The sequence below is a fragment of the Parasteatoda tepidariorum genome, unplaced genomic scaffold (genome assembly GCF_043381705.1).
Source record: "Parasteatoda tepidariorum isolate YZ-2023 unplaced genomic scaffold, CAS_Ptep_4.0 HiC_scaffold_880, whole genome shotgun sequence".
NCBI lineage: Eukaryota > Metazoa > Arthropoda > Arachnida > Araneae > Theridiidae > Parasteatoda > Parasteatoda tepidariorum.
This window is the reverse complement of record NW_027261947.1, coordinates 24938-42172: the sequence shown is the minus strand read 5'-3', so window position 1 is coordinate 42172 and position 17235 is coordinate 24938. Positions and strand designations below refer to the sequence as shown.

Genomic DNA, 17235 nt, shown 5'->3' with positions numbered 1-17235 from the left:
TACAGTGGCGCTCACGTACTTAAGGACTGTGTTTTCAAAATAAATGCGTCATTATATTGGATGAATATTATGTTTTGATCAAGATATCTATAATGACGAATTCTACCTTAGTTGAACTTCAATCCTCAAATAATTCATTCGTGTTCACAAGTGTTTCATAAAAGTTTATTTAAAAAATATAGTATTTTGTTAAGTTTCTTATACTTAAGGACAGTTTGTCTAATCATGAGTTATTGAATGATTACAATCAATTTATCGATCAATGTAAGTGTAATTTACTGCATTATCTTTGTTTGATGCTTTAAAACATTATACGTAAAGAGCTTAGTGGACGAAAGTACTAGATAAAAATCCTTTTAGTGAATTTTGGAAGAAAAGGTTTAATAAATATAGCAAGAATAGGAAGCTGTTTACAATTCATATTTTAAACTGTCTCATATGTAGAAGAAAATAATGCTATATTCTTACAGCTGTTTGTAGTACGATTTTGACCCAAACTTTTATGAGTTTTCAGAATAAAGCTTGGAATTTTATCACACTGATTTCTTTTTCCTTAAATACTACATACCCTTCAACATTTGAAATATGTACAAAATATTAATCCAGTAGTAAGGGAGCCAAAGCAGAAGGTTCTCAAACAAATAGAATTCTGATAATTTTCTTATCACAATTTAAGATCATGATCATTTGCCAATCTGACCTTTTATCTATGCATTTAAATTGTTAATTGTATGTAGTGATTAAATTATTTTAATTCTAATTTTTTGAAATATTGATACATTAACTTTGTTAACACTAGTAACGTTATTTTCGAAAATTCTGCAAATTCTGGGTCGGATATTTTATCCATTTAGTATCATCTTTAAAATGAAATATTAAACACATAAATAAAATTTTTTATACCTGATTTGTAAGTAACAAAGTCAGAATAAACAGTGAAAGCAGCCTCCACTGGCCCATTAGTTACTAATTCAGTTTTTATTTGGTCTTCGTTGTTCCGAACAGAGTAAGATTTCTTTCCTAAATAATGAAAATAAAGAAAACTTTTTAGGCATAAATAAAGCAAATAATTCAGTAAGTATTAAAGCATTACATTTACAAAGTACAAATTAAATTCAAATACGAATCACTTTAAATACATAAATTTGAGTAGTGAAAGTGTTCTTTCAATAATATTAAACATTAATGGTTTGGTAATTATTTTAAGTTATTCCCTCCCAGTGGAACTAATTATAAAACATGATATTATTAAACTAGCAACAAGGTTAATAATTATACTAGTAGCTATAAACGAGTAACAATGCTGAACTTCAAAAACTAAACCTAAGAGAGGAAAATTTAGAGATGAGAGCTTATCTGAAGTAAATTCTTTTATAAATATGAAAAATAAAGAAACTTGAAAAGAAAAGAGTAGACAAAAAGCTTATTAAGTAACTATTGTACAAAGTATAAAAACACTAAAGCTATTAAGTATTATTTTGAATTAAGAGTTGCTTAAAGCACATAAATTTGTACTGTAAAAATTACACAGTTATAAACCAAACATATTCCTTTTTATAAGAATAATTAATGGTACAGTTAGTTCATTTTAGATTTTCCACTATCAATTTTAACTTTATTATTTAACATTCATCTATAAAACTCATAGAAAAGTTATGCATGAAAAGTTTATTAATTAGAAAAATCAATACATCAATATGTTTAAAAATTACAAAAAAAACCTAAAAGATTTATATATTTAGTATTGATTCCTCAACATTTTTTATACATTAAAAGGTTAAGTAACTTAATAGTTCATAAATTTGTCTCAATTATTCTCTATAAGTACGTTTAAAAAATGATTTGAATAAATGAATACTATGTATTTTTTAATTATTATAGTGATTATGCATAATACAAAAAAATTTCTTAACACTTTTCTGGCTAATCAAGGAAATTTCCCCATTTTGTGAACTATCTGTACACAATCAATCCTCAGTATCATGGAGATTGTTCTGATTCCTTCGGACGGCGAAGTGTTAAGGAGATTTAAAGGGAAAAAAAAAACTTTTTGTTGAGCTATGAAGCTGAATTGTGTAAAATAATTGGGTCACTGAACAAGAAGTGCAAAAACACAGATTAAAAATTATTCAAAACCAATTATTACCAAAATGTTTGTCTGCTCTGTAACTGACATGGTAGCTTTTTTCGCACATGTGTACACACTTGGGAGTGTCAACAATATCTCCACAGGGAGGTAGTTTTCCTTTAGTATGATGCTCACAGGAAGGAATGACGTAGGGTTGGCAACCGACATGTGAGTTGTAAAGACCACCGGAAACAAGACCTTTGTCAACCCAGTATTCCCAAGCAGATCCAGGGTACCCACCATTGCACCTGGGAAACAAATTTCAGACATTATACTCTTAAAAAAAATCGAAACATTAAGTTATAGTTAATAGAACACTGAAATCAATCAATTGAAACAGAATGAAATTAGAAGTTATGAATATTCAATAAAATACTAATATCAGATAAGTTCTAGATTTAGTTCAAGTTAAAAAAAAAAAGAGGCAAAAATGTAGCTTGTTGTTAACGAATAGCAATCGTTTGAAAGCATAGCACCAGAAAATTTTGGACATTCTCTTTAATTTAAAAACGGAACCATCTTTTAACAAGTGATTAATCAATTAATCTTTAAATAAATTAAAATTGAATGAATTTAGCTATACTAATAATTGAAGCCATATAGATATCTTAATTATTCAAAAGTGTAAAAAAAGCAAACAAGTTAAGCAGAACACAGCACGCTTTTACCAAAATACAAGTTAAGCAATTGAAAAGCAGGAAACAAAAATTTTGAACTTTACTCCTTTATGTAAAAGCAAAAGCATTTTCTTAATTAGTTTATGAAACAATCAAATCAATAAACTGAAACAAGATGAAGTTACTGCTTATCATATTTAATAAAATATTATGGTAAAAACAAAAAAGTTTTATATTCTATTTTAAGTTCTCAAGATAGGATGAGAAGCAAACAATCAAAACAAAATGTATCTTGCTTTTAACGGGAGGAAAAAACAAAACAAACAGTTGAAACTGCAAGCAGAATATCAATATATTTAAAGTTGAGACTTTTAAAATAGTTTATAAAATTTCAAAATTTTAAATAGTGGACTTTCAAGAGAAAAGCATTGGAGTACAATACTTATTTTCACAAGTTATTCTACTTAAACAATTATCTTTCTGAAATGTAGCTTAAAACAGAAATTAAATTCATATATCAGGCATTCACTTTAAAATAAAAAAATTGAAAAGAAATCCATGAAACCGATTTTAAAATGCATGTCATTGAAGCAAATATGCAGTGGCGCTCACGTACTTAAGGACTGTGTTTCCAAAATAAATGCGTCATTATATTGGATGAATATTATGCTTTGATCAAGATATCTATAATGACGAATTTTACCTTAGTTGAACTTCAATCCTCAAATAATTCATTCGTGATCACAAGTGTTTCATAAAAGTTTATTTAAAAAATATAGTATTTTGTTAAGTTTCTTATACTTAAGGACAGTTTGTCTAATCATGAGTTATTGAATGATTACAATCAATTTATCGATCAATGTAAGTGTAATTTACCGCATTATCTTTGTTTGATGCTTTAAAACATTATATTAATATTTTTTCTTCTTTTTTTAGTACAAATTTCAACATTATTATGAGTAAAGAAAAAAAATGTTAGCAATGAACAGAGATGTCGAATATCGTTAGATGAATCGTTAGGTAGGCGGTTAAAATTATCAAAAACAGCAGTTTTACAAGCCTTGAAATCTATTCAAGTGACCAAAAGTATTGAAAAAGCATCCCAAAAACCACGTCCTTGCAAAACTACCGAACGAGAAGATCGAATTATTCATCGAATTTCTGAAGCTGATCGTCGTAAAACCGCCCCTGACAACAGAAAAGAATTCCCTGAATTAGCAGGCAAGCACGTAAGCAATAATACCATCAAACGGCATTTAAATGAGTTTCGGCTTATGGGTCGCGTATGTAGGAAAAAACCGTTGATGTCAAAGAAGAATATAGCAGCTCGATTAGCTTTTGCAAAAAGACACCGAAACTGGACATCGGCTGACTGGAATCTAGTTATATTTACAGACGAATCGAAGTTCAACAGAATGGGCTCAGGTGGCAAAAGTTATGTGAGGCGTCGAGTCGGTGAGGAATTTAATGTACGGTGTACAAATTCAACTGTAAAAGGTGGAGGCGGCTCGGTGATGGTGTGGGGTTCACGATGTGGTCCAATTCACAAAATCGAAGGCATCATGGATCAGCATGTGTATGCGGACATTATCAAGACTGTTTTTCTTCCCTATTACAGGAAACTTCGCTCAAGAAAACCAATCATGTAAGCCGACAATGATCCAAAGCACACGAGCAAAACTACGAAGGCCTTCTTGTCAAGCAAGAAAATTGAGGTTTTGCAGTGGCCTTTCCAGCCGCCAGTTTTCAATCCGATCGAGATGCCGTGGATAGATGTGGATAAATATGTGAAACAGCAAAAACCAAAAAATTTAGGTGATTTAGGGAAAGGTGTCCAAGAAGGCTGGGCAGATATACCTCCTGAGCGATGTCAAAAATTAGTAGATTCGATGCCTCGTAAATATGAAGCAGTAATTGCCGCAAAAGGCTTACCGACTAAATACTAGCTCCAAATCTTTATTTTTTGTTAAATTTTTTACATTGTTATTAATTTCATTAACGATTAAGAAATATTTATTTTGTTGTCCTTAAGTATGCGGAATGCATATTTTTTCTAAAATGTTACATAATTCAAGTATAACGGTTAGATAAATGATTTTCAATGTGAAAATATATTAAAAATAAGTTATTTGTTCCAATACATAATTATCAATTCAATAAACTTATGCGTGTACAATAAATTTTGGATTTTACTTTTCATAAAGACGTGTCCTTAAGTACGTGAGCGCCACTGTAAGTGAAAAGCAAAGGAATTGAAGAAATTTCTACACACATAAAACAAGACAGCATTTAAAAATAAAATGATCTTTTAGATAAACATCCATAAAACAAGAAAAAAAAACTTTCTTGTGGTATGAACTTCACCCTCTAACAAGTAGTTGCACAGATAGGATTCTATTACCATGTTTTTAAAAGCAAATAAAAATATAGAAGGAACTTTGCTTTAATTATTAATCAGCTTCTAATTATAAATAAAAACCAAACTAAACATATTCATCAATTCAATAGAATAAATATGAAACTAGAATTTTATGTGCATGCATAACAAGAAACAAAATTAAAACTTAAGCCATTTAAAATAGATTTTTTATCAGAGTAAAAATTTCTAAAAAAAAAAAAAAAAAATGCTTTGAGAATTCACTTTGGGAACAATATTTATATAAAAACAGGGATAAAATGTAAAAACAGAATTCCATGCACACAACAATTCCAAAAGATATGATAATGTAATTTTATGAACGTGAACTTAAAAGAACAAATGATTAAGATATTTTAAATATATTCATTTAAATGTTTTGAATGCATAGCCTTAAATATAACACTGCCAGTAAAAATTCACTTAAAAAGACGTTATTTTTTTATTGAATTATTATTTATTTTTTTAAATGTGGGAAAACTATACAAACCCGTCGCCACAACTATCACAACAAGATAGAAGATCTTCTGCAGAAATCTCTACTTTAACTTTGCCATTGCTATGAATACAAGTTCTATCAGACATAGCTTCAACTGCACCAAATGCCTGAAAAATTAAAGTTTTAAAATTTGGAATTAAGTATTGCATAGCTGCCAATTTTTATGCCATATGTAACAAATTTTATTTTTATACTTTAAGTGGTAGTGAAATACATGCTTTCTATTTATTTCTTGAACTTATAAATTTAATTTAAAATAATTTTGACCACCACTACATTAACTTTCTCCAAATATGTTATTTTATGATGTATCAAGGTATGATTTATCTATATTCATCAATTATGTCTTTCATTTTTCAAAAATCAATTATTGTACATATCAAATCATGTTTTATCTTTATTTTTAATTTAAGTCTACAATCAATATTTCTAGTGTTATGTAAAAACGTCAATTTGTCATATTGAATTTTTTCATTGTTTTATTATTTCACAAGCAAACGGCTTGATTTTTTATGGCTACCACAATGTTTGCCAAATCAATGTTTTTTACCTTACTGTATGTAATTTAATGATGAATGGGATACTGGCCGCTACGCAGCCCAGTTTTTGCTAAGTAAAGAAAAGAAGAAAAATGCCAAATGCTCCGCTTTCTGGAATAGTTTTAATAAAGTGGTAGCAAATTATGTAGTAAAATTCGGTAAAGAAGGATAGTTACGCCTACTTTTTAATAGAGTAACCAGTAGTTTTTTAAATTAGCGTTACATTTTATATGATGCTTATAATTTTTTTTATTTAGTGGTAAAAAAATTACTTAAAATGAAAGATACTAAACTAAAAGTAACTTAAATTTCGCTACTAGTAGAAAATACTATTTTACAAAGCGGAGCAAGTTGGCATCTCTGAGTATGATAATCATATCTTGGTTCTAATAGTCACACCAGAGACTCTGTATACAAACTGTTTATATTTTTTAATTTTTCTGTAATTTCACGATGAATGGGATATCGATCTTCTGCGCAGCACAGGAGCCCAGTTTTTGTTTTTTTAAAAAAAAAAACAAGAAACGACCATACCTTGGTGAAGCTTAAACTTTTAAAACTAAAGAATATATTTCTTTATATAATTGTAACTCAGTTTTAATTTTACTACCACTTAAAGAAACCATCCTTGAAAAGATTAAAAGTTGGCAGGTATGGTATTGATGTAATCAAATTGCATGAAATTATAGTTAGCATGACTGGATCTAACATGAAAAGTAAAAATCTAAGATTATTAAAAATTGATTTAGCAATTGAATTTTTTCTTTAATCGGACCCATCACAAATTTGTTTATCCTCGTTATTGTTTTGTTAATCGAATAAACCCTTCCCGAGGGGAAAAAAATAAAGATGCATGTAAACGAATTAAGTTTTGTCTTCGGCACACGCTTCCTCCATTATTCGTCCGAAATGAATATTCTGCGTTCAGCAGTATAGGCTAAATACCAAATACTTGTAAGATGCTGCATCTCTAATTTAGAAGCAGCAATTGCTGTTTATTTTTTGAAAATTTAAATTTTTTAATTATAATTTTACAGTGTTGAGCATAATCTTGCATCTATTTAAAATTCAAAAACTCCTTGAAAAAATGATTTGCAATAAGAACCCTATTTGCACAAATTCATAAAAACAGGACCCTGGTTGAAAGAATGGGACTTAACGTTTATTTCATATTCTCAAATAACGAGTAATTTTTCACAATTTTACAAAAACGGACCTTTCACAAAATATCTGGACAGACCCCTGTATTTATAGTTAAAGCTATATTTTAAAATTCATTAATTTACTAAAAATCATCGATACAGTTAACGTAAATAAATAACTGCAAACTTACATACTTTCTTTGGTAATTCTAAAAATAAGTTTTTTTTTCTAGAAAAGAGAAAGCTTAAAACAAAATCAAAATCTATTTACCCAACATGAACCACAAGATGCCTGATCTCTGATTTCACTGATTGAAGGACAATTTGGCCACTGTTGACGAGCATCAAAAGAATCAGGTAGATTTGTCGGAACTGTATGTCTAATTGAAGGTAAACGGTACTTGTGGTTATCTTTGTGAACACCTAGTAATCCCTTAATGTATTTCAGACTAACTCCTTCAAAGTTTCTACCAGCCTAAAAATAAAGAATTTTATCCATAACATGTAAACAATGTGAACAATATGATTAACATGTTATCAATAACATGTAACCCCAACATTGCCCTACAAAAACTCCAAGGAAAACTGAAGGAAATCGAAGTAAATGGACAAAAATCAAAACTACTAATCATTCAGCATAAAAGAAAAACCATCCTCCCCAAAAATCAAATTGTTCTCTTTAATGAAATTATTCCCATGGTCAAAAGCGCAAAATACCTTGGTCTGGTCATTAACAGCAAATTTAATTGGAAAGATCACATCAAAACAGTTATCAACAAAGCACAAGCAGCCTGCCGCAGATTACAAATCCTTCTTCAGAACCCCAAAATGGAACTTAGACTTAAACGTACACTCTACATCTCAATGATCCGTCCCATCCTGACTTATGCATCTCCAGCTTGGTGCAACATCTCCACATCACTCCTTAAAAAACTCAAAATATGCCAGAACAAAATCCTCAGGAAAATAAACAAGATGCAAATGTATCTTGTTTATTTTCCTGAGGAATATCAGAAATAACAAAAGCAAGATGGTTTATCAGAAATAAAAACACATATCGCGACCTCAACATAGATTCTTTAAATCATCACATTGCAAAGCTAAATTTCAGATTTTTTGAAAAAACCATAAATTGTGACACCGCAGGATTCAACGAAATTTTTACTTTTGAAAACTTAAAAGAAGATATAAACCGCAGGCCGATGGCAGCTTACTTTTGTAGTGACGTAATTTTATCTAAAATTCAAAATATTTAAATTCCTTTTACATCAATTGCATTCCAATTACCAGAAAGAACCACCCTAAAGATCACAATTCAAGACAAATGGGAAAAAGGCCGCTAACGGCCCCAGGCGCCCAGATAAATATTGATGATGATGAAAAAAGAAATGCGAAATTTAACAGCATCAACTTATATAGTACTGCACATGAAGCATTCATAAAAATAAAGAAAACAAGAAATTTAGTAAATTATATTTTAAAGTTTTCATTTTATTAAATTATTGTCTTAGAATGACGAGTGATTTGAAGACAGTTCTGTAATGAATAATACTTTATAGATTTATTCATTACAGAACTATATTCAAACCAATGGACCTCCTTAAATGAATAGAATCATTTCTATTCATTTAAGGAGGAATTGAGCACTTTATAATTAATTATTTCTTATAAGAATTTAGGAAAATTAGTAATAAACAATAAGTTTATGTATGAATATTTTATTAATATATTTATCTTATAACATGAATATTTTTAACATAAAAATATTTGTAACATCAACATTTTTTTGTAGACTTAATAATTTTTTGTATGCTTTTCTAATTTAAACAATATTTGTTTATATATCCGATTGAGGTCGTATAGAACCCAGTCGGCCATAGATTCTACTTTATCTTCATCTGCTGAGTCTCTTAAAAGTTTGTCTTTATTAATCTAAAAGAATATCTATCTAAAAGAATAGCAAATTTCACACTCTTTAAAAAGAAAATCACAATAAACAGAAATTTTCATATTTAGTTTTTTTCAGGGGTCGATTTATACACCCAACATGGCCGAAATTTTCTCAGTCAAAATCTAAAATCTGGGCTCGACTTATACATTAGAACAATGCGGCGAATATTTCAAAAACGAAAATCCATCATCAAATTATTTGTGATAAATAAACTATACAAAGTGGTAATAACTACAATCCCTTTTTTTCTTCAATTTATGAAATCAAAAAAATATTCACATTAGATGGTCGCAAATTAATACTATTTAAACAAAGTAACATAAATATTGGCCGGGATAGCCTGGTCGGTAGGGCGCTGGGCCCATGTCCGAGAGTTCGTGGGTTTGAACCCCGCCGTCCGAAGACTCTCCGTGTAGTAAAGTGACTGATGCACGTTAAATCTGTCGAGTCACAAAAGTCCTCCATGTTCCCATAACAAATCAATACCTCTGGGGGTACTGGATTGGAGATCTATCGTTCTCTGATTCAGGTCGATCTGTGGATGAATGAATGTGTCCGCCCTATAAACGGGAAGGACGTATGGAGTGGCAGAAGTCGAATTATTGGCCATAGGTGGCGCCTCTAGAAAACAAGAACAATCGCACCCCCTCTGCCTAAACAGGCATACGTCAACAACAACATAAATATTATCTAAATCTGTTAAATCTCCCAGGAAGATGAGATGTAAAACATCAAAACCAGTCTGATTGCCTTATAAAACTTGGAGGAGCTTCTAATAACCACCTTTCAATGTTTTCTATGGCAATGAAACAGACTTTATAGTTTTTAGACCTACTTTTATCAGTAGTGATTCTTTAGATTTTGCAGGATATTCTTCATTATTCCATTTTTTAATAAAATTTTGTATTTTATAACTTCAATTACACTGTATTTTTCAGCTTCAATTTTGAAAAAGATTCTAAAATTATACTTAAAGGGGTGATCATTAAAAAACTTGTATTTGAGGATGTGTCAATTATCCTGCACATTTATTTGAATATGCATCAATTACCCTGTACATTTATTTGAATATGCATCACTTAGCCTGTACACATATTTGAGTATGTATAAATTGGAGTTTATTTTACTTGTTTGATTAATGCTCAGCTTACAGAAAATTTTTAATAATGAAATAGAAACTGCAGAAGTTAAAATTAACACAATATACAAACCTTCCATGTGGAATTCATGTAATTGACGTACTCAATCATTTTGTCTGACAGAGGATGAACATGACTAGGAATTACTTCTCTAGCAGAAGAAGCTGCTACTACTACGAGTAAAAATATACAAATATGCTTCATTCTGAAAAGTTAAAAACAGTTTAAATAAGGATTATACTTCCTCTAAACTTTGAAAAAAGAATGTGATATTTAACAATAAACAAAAATTATTTAAAGAATTTATTTCTCCTCTAAATTAGAATATTATTTCAATAATCCTTCTTGAAGAATTAATCTCTAGGTAATTTAATTTTATTTTTAGTAAAAAAAATTTCTAATGCATCAGAGCAAAGCAAATTAAACTAGTTTGAACACTCATTCATAGATAATTTTAGGGGTAATTCCCTATCCTTATCTGTCCCTCCAACTACAACTGCCAAGAAGCAAAAAATTTCAATTTAAAATAAATAAATAAACATGCAGAGGTTTGACTAATGTTATACTCTTCAAGCCAGAAGTTGCCAAGACTTAGAAACTTTTGCGATCATGATGCATGATACGGAAATCTTCCCATAATTTTAGTTAAATAGCATTTTTTTTTNTTTTTTTTTTTTTTTTTTTTTTTTTTTTTTTTTTTTTTTGCAGAAAAAACTAAATTACAACAATAAAGGAACTTAAAATTTTGTTCATTAATATTTATTAGTGTTTTGTGTGAGAATTAAAATTAAAATAAATATCAAACTAATTTTCATGCAAGCTTAATTTAATTCTACTCATTAATTTTTCTAAATTTTGGTGTAAGAAGTAAAATTAAAGCAGATATCAAATGAATTTTCAAGTAAAACTTAGTTAATTTAATTTTTAAAACCAAGCATTTAAAAATATTTAATAGTTTTAAATGTTTTCAAAAATAAAATAAAAAATTTGGTCTAATCAAAACAGAAAGATTTATTTCAGTTTCATAATTATTATTTATCAGTTGTTTATAGTTTTAGTTTGATGAAACTTTCTTAAAGCCAAAAAATTTTAAGAAAAATTATTTATAATTGTACAGCTGTTATTATTGTGACACTTATTAAGGCTAAAATTAAAAAAAAAAAAAAAAAAAATTTCAAACCATTTTATGAGTTTTCTTTAAAAAAATAAATGCCCGTAAATAAAAGTAAATTTAATTTTACAAATACTTAAAAAAATTTCACTTAAAATGCTTAGTTTTTAGGCATAATCAGGTTTTTTTTAAGTTAATGAGAACAAAAATCATCAAAACTTAGAATTGACTGAAATAGAACATTTACGGTGATGATAGGAAATAACTCAAAAGTAACTATGCAACAAGTTTTCTCAAAAAAAATTTTTTAATATTATTTAATTTAATTGATTTAACGGTGTTAGGCAAATCACAGAATTTAAGATAAATCAAATTTACAAACACTCCAAAATCGATTTATTTGTAGATAAACTCATGTATTCAATAGTCAACTGAAAAATAAATAAAATGAATAAATCATTTAAAAATACAGTATACTCTTGATGTCTCGAACTTCTCAAAAACTTTGCGAAGTCAAAAAAATATTTTTTCCTTTGGCATTACATATCCATCTAATGTTAATTTGAATTCCTATATCGAAGAGTTTCTTCTCAAAACCTTTTAATGTCGCATATTTTTCAAAACAGAAAATAAAGGTTTTTGGAAAAATCGCAATGCAAGTCTATTGTAAACCAATTTTTCTCTGTTTAATAATTAGTTTTATCTGACTTTTAAAAATTATCATTATTGTATTTAGTCAACTATCATTACATATATAGTTATTACTAGATATTCTTATGTTTTATCACTCTTCTTTTTAGAGTACTATTTTAGAATATATTTTTCTACTTTTTAGAACATATCTAGATCTGAATTTGTTATCTCAAAAACTCACTATCTCGAAATTTTTTTTAGTGTCCCTTCAATTTTGAGATATCGAGACTATTCTGTAATTTTAAGGAAAATAAATACCAACTTGCTTAAGTTCTCCAATGTTGCAGTTTAAACAAATGATATCTGTAATCAATTCAATGGGAAAACCAGTTTTTATTAGCAATCTTATCAGAAAAGTTTATCAGCTTTACAAACCACACTTAAGTATTTAATGTTTCATCTGAATGTAAATAAGAAACAGATAAGATTATTTGACGAATTAGTTACTTATCATTTTTAAAAATTTAAGGTGAGGAGGTCAAGGTCTAAAAATAGCAGTATTATTCCAAACAAGTCTATATATCTCATGGTAACGAAATCGATAACTAACAATTTACACAATAATAAGATGAGATTTTAAAGAAACAAATGGAATAAACAATAGAGAGTTAAGTTTCTTTCGGAATACATATATTTAACATTACAGCTGAATCCCCATCTGTTTTAAAGATTCATAACAATAGTGACTGAAATGAGCATAGACATAAAAACTGTCATAAAATAAATCAAAACGCGGCAACATAAAATAAGCTATATCGAAATTATGAAAAAGTCTATGACTGAATGAACATAGGCATAAAAACAATCATAAAAATTTATGAAAACAATTGTAAATCAAAACGAAGCAACATAAAAATAAGCTATATCAGAATTATGAAAAGATAACTGACAAAAATTACGTTAATACTTACTTCAGTGAATAACAATTTCAAAATTCAATCAAAAACACGAAAATATTAACAGTTTAAATCCCAAGAAAGTTCGAACACTTGATATAAGTTAACACCGATCGAGCAAAATTCATCTAATATAGCATTGAACGATAATAATTCTGATAAATAAGCACGTGTTGATTTGTTTTTGTTAGTCCTTGATGGGAGGATGACAGCTGAGAAAACTGACTGAGCCCCGTATGACCGAAGAGGAATGGTTGAAAGTCATGTGATCTACAGATCGTTTTTCTGAAAACCTGATAGATTATGCACACATCCTGCTGTACTAGCCAATTGAATCAAATTTCAAACGTTAGAAACAAGAAAATTTCCAGCATTTATATGATATGACGTTGCTATAACAAAGAATATTGGCTCCGCCTTCATCACGTGGTATGCGACAATACTATTTCGCTATTTTTGGGAGAAGGTTGTGAGTAATCCTGAACAAGGTTGCTATTTAGGGATAGTATGAAGTATAAATTATTATGAAGTATGAAAATATTTATTTCACAAACTTAAAATACATTTTTTTAACGTTAAATATTTCATATGTTTGATGATATTTCCCGCCATTTTTTATGATATTTCTCTCTTTTGAGTGAATAGTTTGTCCTTTTTGAGACATTTTGCAGGGAAAACAGCAGTTTTCCCTGTGAAATTGCAATTTTAAAATATATTTAATTAGCTAGAGAAACAAAAGGTATAATAGCAGATGATAAAGCGAAGTAAGTGAGTGAAAAAGATGTTACTGTTTGTGTTTGGCGCGCATTAAGGGTTGTCCCAATTTCAAGCGCGGAGATGTTTCTCTGCATTCCCGCGCTGAAATGAACTCTGCGTCCGTGGAGGTGGAACCAAGCGTCAACTCCTGGTGAAAGAACTATAGTCATATAATTTCGTTCGGGGCCTGATTAGCATCTAGGCCCAATAGGCATCGGTCTAGGGGCCTCAAAAAATAGTAAAAAGTACTCAATATTACTATTTCTTTTAAATACAGAAAGAAACAGTTTAAAGTTTACTTTTCAGTTTACAGTTTAAAGTTTACTTTTTCTTAAATTTCAAATTTTATTTACATCATAATATGACCTAACTCTCATAAACATTGCACTAATCAAATTCGAAAGTAAGTTGGACTAGCTTTGTGTTCGCTTAACTAATGAATAATTACAGCCCATTGACACAACAAAAGTACATGTTAGTTCCTGTTTGTGGTCACCAAACGTCTTTAAATACTTTTATTTTAAGATAACTTAGTTTCTTTTTCATATTCTGCCTTTCCCCACAAAAGCACTTAAGTATTTTTAGTAATATTTAAGATCACATTTTAAAACAGTAAGAACTAATTATGTTATTAGTTGAATCAGATATCACTACAGAACAGGATTTTGAAATTCTCACAAAATTATTTAATGAAGAAAAAAAAAACCTTTTTAAAAAGTCCACAGTGGCGAATGCTTTTAAATGTATCAATATTTTGAGTATAACTTCTTCATTGAATATGAATTTCAGTTTTTTAAAATGTGTTATATCTAAATAAATTATTATTTAAATGCGTTTCTAATCTCCTATGAGTTGATATAATTTTAGCTCTTTTGGACATTTCTTATGTACAGAAATGTATTTTTTGATAAAAATTATAATTAATAACCTTAATATCTTCTGAACTTATTAGTAAAATCTAATGAAAGGTGGACTAGCTTTGTGTTGGTTTCAGTACTAAATAAAAAGAACTACAGCTTGTACTAAAAATAATTCAGCTGATCAGTGACTTTTAGCAAAAATCACTAATATTAATTGCTTGTGGTCACCAAACTATTTTAATTTTGCCATATTATTGTTTCGTTGTCTTAACAGAAACTTTATCTTCAAAAAATAATCTTCAATTGTCTGCTTTTAAAATTTCTTAGAATGTTTCTCTTGAATCATGCTATAGATTCTTTTTTATTGTTAGGACTACTCTTCAGTAATTTAATTTCAAAGTATTTTGTAAAGGACCCGGAAAATTTGGTGGGCCTTGGGCCTGAATTTGTCTTGATCGGTACCTGATTTCGTTTCTTTTTTCCTTCTTTTTTTAATATATTCAGCCCTCACGTATTGTTACAATTTATTTAATCCGTGTTGCATATTTGTAATATTTGTTAGAAATAATATAATTGTATTCTTCTATTATAATCATCTGTAACGAAACTTTCTAAACTTGATTTGCAATTAGTCAATAACAGGGGCGTCGCTGGGCCAATTTTTTTTGAAGGACGATGTTGAATTAAATAGCCTAATTAGTTCTCTAATTTGACACATGAGAAAAAAAATTTCTAAATACCTGCTAAAATACATTTTATCTCTTTCTTGTTTTCAATCTTAAGGAATTTAAATCTTTAATTAATTCCGTCTCCCCACCCACCGTCCTCCCTCCCACCTACGACGCCCTTGGTCAATTGTTATGCCGACTTTCAGTAAAAGTCCGTTACACCGTTTAAAATTATAGTGCTTATGATGTTAGAAAAATATTGTACCTTACTAGTCAATGTTTTTTCCCGATCATTTCTAATTATATAATAATCAAAATCTATTACTACGTTAGCCATAAAGCTTGATAATCTCTGCATGTTGGTAGATCATTAAATAAGCTATAATGTTCGAATAGTAAATTTTATAGCTTTCCGAATTACATTCTTCCTCCTCCTTCAATTTATATTAAAACTTAAGGAACAAAATGATTTAAATGATTAAAAAAATAAATATATTAATATAATGAAATATAAATTTTATACCTTATATTACTTTGATTGTATTTTTCAAAAAAAGCATATATTTATCTTATTTTAGGGAGAAACGCTGCAGATTGTCCTTAAAATGGCAAATTTACACGCAGAACCTTCTGCACTCCGGTGTCCACTTCTGAGGCGCCATTTACAGTAACCACTTTAAAATTAATAATTTATGCGTTTATAATTAACAACCACGTGATTTTAAAAATTATAAATAAATGCTGTATGTATTTTAATTGATTTAGTGCTTACATTAGTTCAAACAGCATTTAAGTACTTGGAGTGCAAAGAGTTAATGACGCTCAAATTCCAAAAAATTCGTGCATTTTATCATGTTTATATAAAATTAAACGTCACTTTTTATCATCAGTGTGTGTTTGTGTTGTTCAGTGTGAATCAATATCATACATCTGCGGAAACTAGTAATAGTTTAAAATTATTATTGAAATTATAAATTGTTATTAAAATGTACTCAAATTACATTTGAAGGTTTGATTGCACAACAATAATAATCAATCGCTTTTTCTTTCATTTTTAATTTTTATTTAATTATTTTGTGGCTTTTCTCACAATATAACCTTAGTTGAAATGCTTATTTTTGTGATAATTATACTACTTTTAAATTTGTTAGGGGAAAAAAAAATTCGGACGAAAATTCTTTTTTCTTCACAAATATTCGATTGTAATATTTTTTCGTGAGTAAGGAAAGTAAAAGGTTAAATTTTTTCCGAAATTAAGAGTTAAAGTGAAAACATTTGTTTTTGTTCCATTTCTAAGATTAATCAACATGTTATCGATTTTATTATCATCTTTATTTGGTTTATCAGATATACGACACTTAAGTCTGTTGTACTTTCATTTCTTTAAGAGTGAACAACAAAACGTTGTTACTAAGACTTAGAATAAATGCTATCAATTATGATTATTATTTCCCCTATCTCAATATCATTTTAAGGTAGTATGTGAAATATATCAGTCTGTTACAAGGGTTAATCATTAGGAATAAAAACTTTCCGCAAACAATTCAGGTCCCGAGTTTACATTATCGAAGAATAAAAAATAAAAGTATTCATATGACTAAACTTTAAAATAGATACATTTTAATCATCTCGGAACACCCCAAATTATCTAATAAATGTTCAAGCTTAGGCAGTTTTATTCAAAATTAAGTTCAAGTCTAAAGTACGGAAACTTCTTTCACAATAATTATAATCGATATAAATAATAGGGTGTATCATAAAAAAAAAATGTTTTTCGAAATTTCAAGTCTAGAAAAACCTGTCACAGAGTGATCATAATA

The 17235-nt window shown here is 28.6% G+C and overlaps 1 protein-coding gene across 1 annotated transcript in view; it reads right to left on the bottom strand.

Annotated features, from left to right (window-relative positions):
• LOC122272375 (cathepsin B) overlaps positions 1-13411 on the bottom strand; it is a 15902-nt gene extending 2491 nt beyond the window's left edge. Inside the window, exons 1-6 of the mRNA XM_043056006.2 lie at positions 13147-13411; positions 10504-10636; positions 7613-7816; positions 5652-5767; positions 2147-2376; positions 904-1020 (exon numbers count right to left, since the gene is read on the bottom strand). Coding sequence (XP_042911940.1) covers positions 904-1020; positions 2147-2376; positions 5652-5767; positions 7613-7816; positions 10504-10635 — 799 coding nt within the window. The 5' untranslated portion in view covers position 10636; positions 13147-13411. The remainder of the gene's footprint in view (positions 1-903; positions 1021-2146; positions 2377-5651; positions 5768-7612; positions 7817-10503; positions 10637-13146) is intronic.
• Positions 13412-17235: the final 3824 nt, after the last annotated feature.